Source organism: Pterocles gutturalis, unplaced genomic scaffold (assembly GCF_000699245.1).
Source record: "Pterocles gutturalis isolate BGI_N339 unplaced genomic scaffold, ASM69924v1 scaffold32424, whole genome shotgun sequence".
Lineage (NCBI taxonomy): Eukaryota > Metazoa > Chordata > Aves > Pterocliformes > Pteroclidae > Pterocles > Pterocles gutturalis.
The window spans coordinates 5716-15060 of record NW_010136850.1 but is presented as its reverse complement, the minus strand read 5'-3'; the positions used below and the strand labels follow the sequence as shown (position 1 = coordinate 15060).

The window sequence follows — 9345 nt, the reverse complement described above, 5'->3', positions numbered from 1 at the left end:
ATGTCACTGTCAGTGGCTCAGGTTTTTCTTACTTATTTTACCATATTTTAGGCTCTCCCCTTTTTACATCTAGTAGACAAGTAAACTGAAGGCAGGTTAATCATCTCAGCATCAGCTCAGCTCTTCACATTAACATGCATCTTTGGCAGAGATGATTTATGTTAGATAGTTCTCACATTCTTCATAGGACAGATCACATTTGGAAAGAGAGATCTAACAGATAAGAGCAAGACATGTACAGTCCAAATTACTTCCACTTTTTTTTAACTGGTTATGCAGCATTTCAACTCAACTTCTTTATTTCCATTTTACTTACAGTAACTTCTGTTATTTTAGAGAGCCAAAGGTAACTGTCATACAACTTTGCAAAATATAGTGATAGATAAAAGCAGGACCATAAAGATCCTACAGTACATGCATCTGCAAATTCTGCTAAGCTCTTAAAGAACATGTAATTCTACATAGCCATCACTAAGATAATTTATTTCATGAAATGCATACTTTGGATTCTCTGAAGCATCACTTACAAATTTGGCTTTAGGACTCCAACAAATGTGGGTCTATACTAAGGAAGAATAAAAGCACTAGCCTAGAAACTTCCTCACCAAAATTAGCTGTGGGTTGTGACCTAAGAATTCAGTCTTCAGGACATTAGGTATACTCACTGTAATTTAGGACACAAAACTCAACAGCATTGAAAAATGGTAAATTAACATAATGCACTAGAAGCACACGAGTGTTAATGTATTAGAAAGAAGCAGGAAGCTTTAGGACACGCCTGTCTCTTGCCTCAGCCTTCATTAAACCACATGTAGTTCCCAAGCTGCTGGTTTATACACCTAGATATATGCACCTTAGGTATGTGTTCTTTCTATACTAACAAAACGTTCTACTATGCAACTTAGAATGCACACTTTTTAACATACGTCACTTCATTGAATCAAGCCCCTTCTCAAACAGAGAAAACACTCTACAATGAAGGTAATTTATATGGTAAATCACAAATTCAAACAGTAAATATGACAGGCCACAAGAAAAGCATTGATTTTAGGGATTAAGGAAAATATAAACCTACACAACTAGAGCACTGCATTATCTCCCATCTTCTGCTGTTCTTAAACTGTGTAAGACTTATATATATTACACATACAGAGAACTGTAAACTCAGTAAATCCTCAGGTCAGGCATTGCAGATGAGAAGTCTCTTTCCCAACTATTCCTTTTAACTCAGTTATACTCTTTATGCATACATAGACAATATTATTCCCCAATACTGTTTGTTAAAGAAATATTGTTCATCCATCTCAAACTGACTAAACAATACTATGCAGAGAGCCAGGAGAGAACTTCCTAATGATCTGCCCTGCCTTTCCAGGAATTTAATTGCTATCCCTCTTAAATTAGCTACTGGACAGATGGACCAGGGATTCATCTGCAAAGAATGAAAATTATGAAGAGAGCCAGACAAATCACACATTCGATTACAATACAGTTAAAGCCTTTTACGTGTTTCCTGTTCTGCTGAAAAGACCCATGGTGCTCCTCCAGCAAAAGCAGGAGATGAGAATAAGAAAACTCATTTAGCACACAGAGAGAGACAGCTTTGTATCACTACTTGCACATAACCCAAACCCATGTAATCTAATTGCAACACTGCAATTGCTGGCTCGTAGCTTAAGTCTATGCTTGTTAACAGTTAAATGCACGTAACATTACAATACTATATATAAAGCTCATCATATGTGAACATCTCTAGGAATCAGGGCTTTGTATTACATAGGATTTCCAGAATGGAGCCACCATTCTGTTCATCAAACACCTTTTGAAGTAGGCACTCTACTCTGAGCTCGGCTCTTCTGTACTGCAGTATAAATGTAAAACAATAAATAATTCCATAAATAAAGGTCAAATATTTGAATAAAGGTCAAAAATTTTCACAGAAAATCAATCTCTTTAAACAACCTACTCTCCTTCTTTGATAAGATTACAAAATTGGCTTAGAAAGGCACCTACACAGATTTCAGACAAGTTAGATATTTTAAGCAGCTTGACATGGTACTTTGATTTTTTTCCCCAAATGGATACTATCGCTATCAAACATCAAAAAAGCACATAGAATAGACTAAAAGCTGGCTAGCTAACAAATCTCAAAGTAATTGGCTAAAGGAAAAGTTTTTCCATTGATGGTCAGAAAGCAAATACAATGCTAAGACTTGAAAATGGCAAGTGAGAGAACAATAAAGAACAAACTGCACTGTTTGCAAGCCTGGGCATAATATTAAAATTATTTTTTAAACTCTCCCAGGCGTAAGGTCTTCCCAGGTAGAAGCAGAGAGCAATGGCCATGCCCCTAGACTGAAGATATTCTAGGACAAAGTGAATCTGAGAAGTACTCCAGGATCACAGTCAACTAAATACTCCACAATCACAGTCAACTAACTTCACAAGCTCCCAGTGCAATGCTGCACAACTCTACCTCAGATACCTAATCAATTGAGCAGAAAAAGCAGGGATGTAGTGGTGAGTATCCTTCCAGGTACACCGATACCAAGAGGCATCTGGAACCCCACCTTCTGTGTGGGACTAAGCTGGGGTTAGAACAGACATCACAGGACTATCTTTCCTCATGGTGAGACTTTTGAGAGGTTCACCTTGAATTGCCAAAACTATGAGATTGTATAAAGAGGAAAGGCTCAACAAAAACAGCAACTGCAAATTAATTTTAGAGAAATTTAAATAAGAGACACCCATATTTTTTAACAGGGAGGTTGACTATCCAAAAACTACAGTATAAATGGCTAATTTGCTTTCTCTTCAGTTCTCCAAATCAAGACCAAACAGCATTTTGGAAAATACTCTTTAAATGAAAAGTTAGTGGAATCCCTACACAAATAACTAAAATAATAACATAAGCAGGTGGCCACATTAAATGAGTAAGTGGTCTCTTTGCACTCCAACTTTATAGGTCTGGTATTGAGCATTGTGTGTCTGCAGACTCAGGAAAAAGTAAAAACCTGAACAAGCTTATTTACAGGAATTTTAAATACTTTATGCCTTAAAAGTTTGCACGTATCTCTATGCCAAAAAACATGTATCAATGTTGTCTAAAATTATTAAATTGGTAAACTAAATTAATGTTAACTTTTTTTTTTTCAAATATATACTTCAAAATACTACTGTTAATAAACTCAGAAGGCCACTGAGGAGGGGTATTGTCCTGGGCTAAGCTGGAACAGTTAACTTTCTTCATAATAGCTAGCAAGAGGCTGTGTTTTGGATTTGTGCTAAGAAGAAAGCTGATAACAGTATGTTTATAGTTGTTGTCAGGATACTCAAGGTCTTTCAACCTCTCTGCTGTTCACAGGTGCAGGTGAAGTTGGGAGGGAGCACAGCCCCAGTTACTAGCCCAGGATCTGATCCTAGGTTCGGGATTGAGACCGAGAGTGGCCAATAATCTATTCCATAACATACACGTCACGCCCAGTATATAGTTGAGGGCCCTCCAGAAGCTCATCCCTTCTTGTTCTGGATCTCTTTGCTTCGGGTCATCTTGCTCAGGATGGTCCCTCCCCCATGGCCTTTTTCCCCCCGCCGTGCCTCAGTCAGCTCTCAGTCTTGGACGCTTGGGCTGTTATCTCCGTTCTGTGAGTGCGGTTTCGGGACTCTCCCTGCTCCAGGGTTGTTAGCTGGGTGGTGAGAGTATCACTGTGTATCACTCATTTGTATATTTGTATTTCATATTATTTTCAATATTATTGTAGTTTAGTAAAAATATTTTAGGGACAACAGAGGATCAAAAATAATACTTTCCTCACCCAGGGTGTACTCCCACAGCAGGCAGAAGAATTGGCTGACATCCTCTATCAAGGAGGACAGCTTAGGTGACACGCACACTGGCCTGGAAGGCTCATGAGCTGTGGTCCTCCAGCTGTCTTCTCACCTGTTTGTGGCCAGTTTGTCCTGCCATGGAACCTCTCCCCCTGTATATCCATGCTAGCACCATGGATAGACACAATCTCTCTCTCAGCTAGGACTCCTTCTCAATATAGCCTTGGTTTTATGGGAGGGTGAACATCTTATTTTGAGCAACAACAAGTTCTCAATTAATTTATTACATTAAATATCTGACTTCATAGCACAAAATTAGGTAACATGAGTTTTATGAAATTCTACTCTTGATGTAAAAAAAACCCCATATATATTTCACTGAAATTACGGAATTTTTCCTAAACCATATTTAAATATGCTTATATAATAGATATTCTACAAGTATTTATATAAAAACAAATGAATGGACATGACAATTATGCACATTTTATGAACAAAAGCTATTACAACTTTATAGAGAAAATAAAATTATTTAGTTAATATGCTGTAGCTAGTTACTGCAACAGAACTCTTTATGCTAAATGTTAGATCATTCTTCCTTACACATATTTAAGAAACAATTTTAACTAAATTTCAAGGAAGAGATGGGTAGAAGATAAATGCCATGCTGGGAGTGTGAGAACAAGTAATCAGAAGCATTTAAATATGAGAAACAAAACAAAACACCTCATTGAATCTTATCCAGGTGCCTACTCAAACCCACAAAATTTTCTGCAAAAGGCAGTCTGCTACACTTAGGTAAAATAAAAGCTATCCTATACACTTCTATAAGAGAAAAGACAAAACAGGAGGAAAGTATACCACAACTATCCTCAGGGTAAGGGTAATAACTACTGTATTAATCAATCATCAAACACACTAACACCAAGATACTGTGAACAATGCGGAATTAACCAATTAATTAACTGATACAAAATTACAGACAGTCTTAAATCTGCATGGCAGCTCGAGTTGCTGTTTACCAGTTTAATTCCCTTAGCCAAACCACAAAACTCCCACTTCAGATTTGACTTCCAACCCTGAATGGAGAATTCCCACCTCTTGGCACATGGTACATACTTCAAAGGCATCTAAGAATCAGAACATTGTACAACTTTCAGTCGGAAATCACTCACCTGCCTTTCCTACTGCCTGTGCAACACAGCAAACACAGACTTAATATATGATCTGGATGCTAGATTTCTTCTTTAAACATATGTAATAGAACTCATTTATGTATTTTAATACACATCATCCACTATCTGCAGGTTTACTGTTTACAGAGAACCTTATGCACCTCTGCTAACCTAGCCCCAAGTCTGATCAGACTGGCTTATAATACAATATGTGTTGCAGGTACATCACTTGTGAATAACCTGAGATAAGTGGGACAATCTCCTCAAAACATGAAAGAAGATACTAACCTTTTAATGCTTTCACAAGTTAATAAAAGGATAATGAATACTTTCTAAAATGTGTAGCTTAAACCCCTTAAAAGTTACAGGCATTTTCCAGAAAGCTTTTTTAAGGTACAACAGGCTACAGTTGTTCATAAATATTGTGCATTGAAAGGCAGATCCTCAGAAATAACCTAGACATTTTAATTAAAGGTACCAGATGGACTTAAAACGCAGGTTACAACAGCTTTTATCTCCAGGTACTATTCTGCATTAAAGCAGAAGCAATCTTGGTTTGACTGCTGTTTTAATCCATGTAAGTACCTCTAAGAGGTACATTTTGCAGAACAGCTGCTCGAGGAGTAATGTTAGATGCCCCAACCTTTCTGACATATATGCTTACACTATGCAACTCTCAGGTAACAACACAGCCAAGAAATATTCTGCACTGGAAGCAGTATCAATAGGATGGGGATCCTTTCTATTTCTGAAATTCTGCTGGATCATTTGTTACACTTTCAAGTCCCCCAAATCACTACCACTTTGCAGCTCTTCCATGCTACCTCTGATTGTGAAGGTTAAACAATTTCTAAAATTTACTAAATTGACACAACATGTAAAATATTTCAGCTCAGTTATCTCTCTTTTGCAGCACCACTGAAGAGTGACTAAAGGAGTAGTCTTAAGAATTTATATATTTAACAATATTTGAATTAGATTCCAAAAGCCAATTCTTAAAACTAGTATTAAACAGGCTGAATTATTATAATGCTAATATGGTAAGAACACTGAAAAAAATTGGTTTCTCTAAACAAGTTAAACCATCACAATGTGAATCATTAGAAACAAAAACTTCCTAAAAATTAACTGAAACACATTTGAAAGATTTTGTCTGTTTGTCTGACCCTTGGGAACTTCTTGTGATCCTTTACCATGTGGTTTCTTTATACTCCTTTTTCCCCCCAGATGGCTTTAAACAGTCTCCCATCTCCTGACCATCTATAAACTTCACTTTCCAAATACATTACATCCCTGGTTTATTATTTTGCCCCGTCTGATTTTTTTTCAGGAAAGAAGGGATTGGGATCAAAATAGAAAAGCCAAAAAAGCCATCTTTTTGTTTGTTTGTTTTCAGATAGAGGCTTGAAAAGTATTTCACCATAATTAAGTTTCATTTCAGTTTTTTACAATCTTGTTTTTTGCAACAGAGATTGGCCGTTGTTATGCAGAAGAAGTTTATCTGCATTTATTACAAAATGTTTCCTTTTGGTCTTTTTCATGTTAGGTCTACTGAGCTTCCTGCGACACCAGTGGTTACAGAAATGGACACTTTCACAGCTTCTCAGACCAACAGTTCCACCTGTGACTTATATGAGCACAAAGATACAGCACGGATACTACTCTCTGTCTTCTACAGCACCATCTTAATCCTTGGGGTGCTTGGAAACACCATTGCCCTTACTGTCATTTTTAAAAACAGGAAAAAGATCAACTCCACTACCCTCTATTCAACAAACCTCGTTTTCTCTGATCTCCTGTTCTGTATCGCCCTGCCTACAAGGATAGCCTACTATGCCCTGGGATTTCACTGGCCATTTGGAGAAGCATTATGTCGAATAACCGCTCTCTTGTTCTACATCAACACCTACGCAGGTGTAAACTTCATGACATGTTTGAGCATTGACAGGTTTTTTGCTGTTGTCCACCCCTTCCGATACAAGATCAGAAGGATTAAATATGCCAAGGGCATTTGTGTCTTTATCTGGTTTCTTGTATTTAGTCAAACTTTCCCGTTACTTATACAATCCATGTCACAGGAAGAAAAAGAAAGGACTACATGTATGGAATATCCAAACTTTGAAAAAATAGCACATCTACCATTTATACTTCTTGCTGCCTGTTTAGTAGGGTACCTTATTCCCCTGGGGATTATACTATTTTGTTACTCTCAAATTAGCTGCAAACTTTTTCAAACAGCCAAGGAAAATCCACTGACTGAAAAATCGGGGATAAATAAAAAAGCCATCAATACAATCATATTTGTAATTATAGTGTTCATCATCTGCTTTACTCCTTATCATGTTGCAATCATACAACACATGATTAAGAAGCTTCAGAATGAGCCCTCGTGCAATGAAAATAAAATTTTCCAGAAGTCACTCCATTATACTGTATTTCTGATGAATTTTAACTGCTGCCTAGATCCTTTCATCTATTTCTTCGCATGCAAAGGATACAAGAGAACTGTAATGAAAATACTGAGACGACAAGTGAGTGTATCAATTTCCAGCGCTGCCAGGTCACATCACGAAGAAAGCTCACGCGACGTGGGAGAAACACAAATGACGGTACTAGCAAAATCTTCCAATGGAAAGCTACCTGAAAAATAAAGTCTGTAGTACACTGCAGTGAAGCAGCCTTAAAAATCCAGGGTCCACAGTAAAAACTCTTAGTGCTCCCTGGACAGCAGCTTAAGTAAGATTCTGTTTCTCGGGATGTCAGGAAATCAAGGAGTGATGTTGGACTGAAAAAGAATTGTCACAGGGCAGCAGGGAAACTCAGCATTATAATTTCCTAGCTGTATCATTTTGACTGATCTCATTATTTTTTCCAGGAAATATGCAGCACCATTGTGAATGTTCAAATTCCATACTGCTCATACGTATGCCTGGATGTTATTAACTCAAGCAAAGACTTGATTCACATTTTGGGTGTCTGAGAAAGGATTAAACAAAAATAGCTTACAATTCAGACTGACTACGACCAGAACATCTGAAAATAGCAAGAGTTCTCGCTGACCTCCAATTACAGCAACGATTTTGTTAGCCAAGCAAGGGAATCAAACTTTGAGAAAAAAATTGACATTTTCTGTGCTCGTTTGACTATCACAAGTGCTCAGTTTATAGCCCTTTGAAGGTGAAACTGCATTTTATAGTATTTGGAGCACGAATGTCTTACTGAACAATTCACATAGATAACATTGTCAAATGTCATCGATGAAGAGTTAATTAACTGTTTGGTTCTCCCCAACACTGAATATCTCCCATATGTTAAATCACTCATCTTTGCAAGGTGTATTATCCCTTTACTCCTTTTCCTAAATGAGAACTTTTATTTCTAGTGTGTATTGTAAAGAGTCTCTGCTCTAGCTGTATATAAATTATTTATAAACACAAAAAAATAGGTTGAAGCAAGAGACAGTAATATGAAAACTGCACCATTTCAGTTAAAAGAGCAGTGATACAGGGTTATTCAGAACTTCTGCTGAAGTCAGACATGGACACAAGACAAACGTTTTAGAAACAGGCATAAGTGTTCACAGTTGCAGACACCAAAAAGTAATTTAATGGGCTAACTCTAATGGCATGAGATGGCCACCTCTTTTTATGCACTGTTTACTTGAGAGATCAATACATGAGAACAGCAGGATTGGCTGGGAAAGAACAAATTTTCCCATCATGCCTTCACACAGCGGGTCTGGAATCCCTTTGGGCACACTGAAATTGGTCCAGCAAAGGGACCAGATGACTTAAACACATCCTGCTGGAATCGGCTCAATACCAGTTGAGCATCCAGGATGCAAGTCCTCAGTTCCTGCTGTCGTGCCCTTCCGTCATGTGTCAGTTTCCTTCCCTACATTATTTCTGGCCCCCATATCTTTTCTTCTGTCTTCCATCTTATTTATATGCCTTGGCCTGCCAACACAACTTGGTAATTGCACTATGAGGTTGTGATGGAAAAGGAAAACTAAACAGTGCCTGAAAATTACTGGTAAAAGCTATGCCAGATGTCGAAGAAATGTTATTTATTGCAGCTGTATCACTCCAGCATTGAGGGTGTAATGGAAGTCAAACAAACACAGTTACATTTGTCATCTTTCTAATTACTTCCTTCCTCACGTGTTGCTCTCTCCCTACCTGCAAACAAGGGTCACAGCTGAACAGCAGTATGGAAACATTAAATTAACAATTACTTTCTTATGGGAAAGAAAATGCAAAAGACCCTATATTTCATACCACATTTCATTGCCAGAATTGAGTTCCTAGTTAAAAATGACACTATGCAGCTAAAGGAAAATGGA

At 37.5% G+C, this 9345-nt stretch overlaps 1 protein-coding gene across 1 annotated transcript in view; it reads left to right on the top strand.

The window, feature by feature from the left end:
• Positions 1-7654, top strand: part of GPR183 (G protein-coupled receptor 183) — an 8969-nt gene extending 1315 nt beyond the window's left edge. Inside the window, exon 2 of the mRNA XM_010082461.1 lies at positions 6550-7654. Coding sequence (XP_010080763.1) covers positions 6550-7654 — 1105 coding nt within the window. The remainder of the gene's footprint in view (positions 1-6549) is intronic.
• Positions 7655-9345: the final 1691 nt, after the last annotated feature.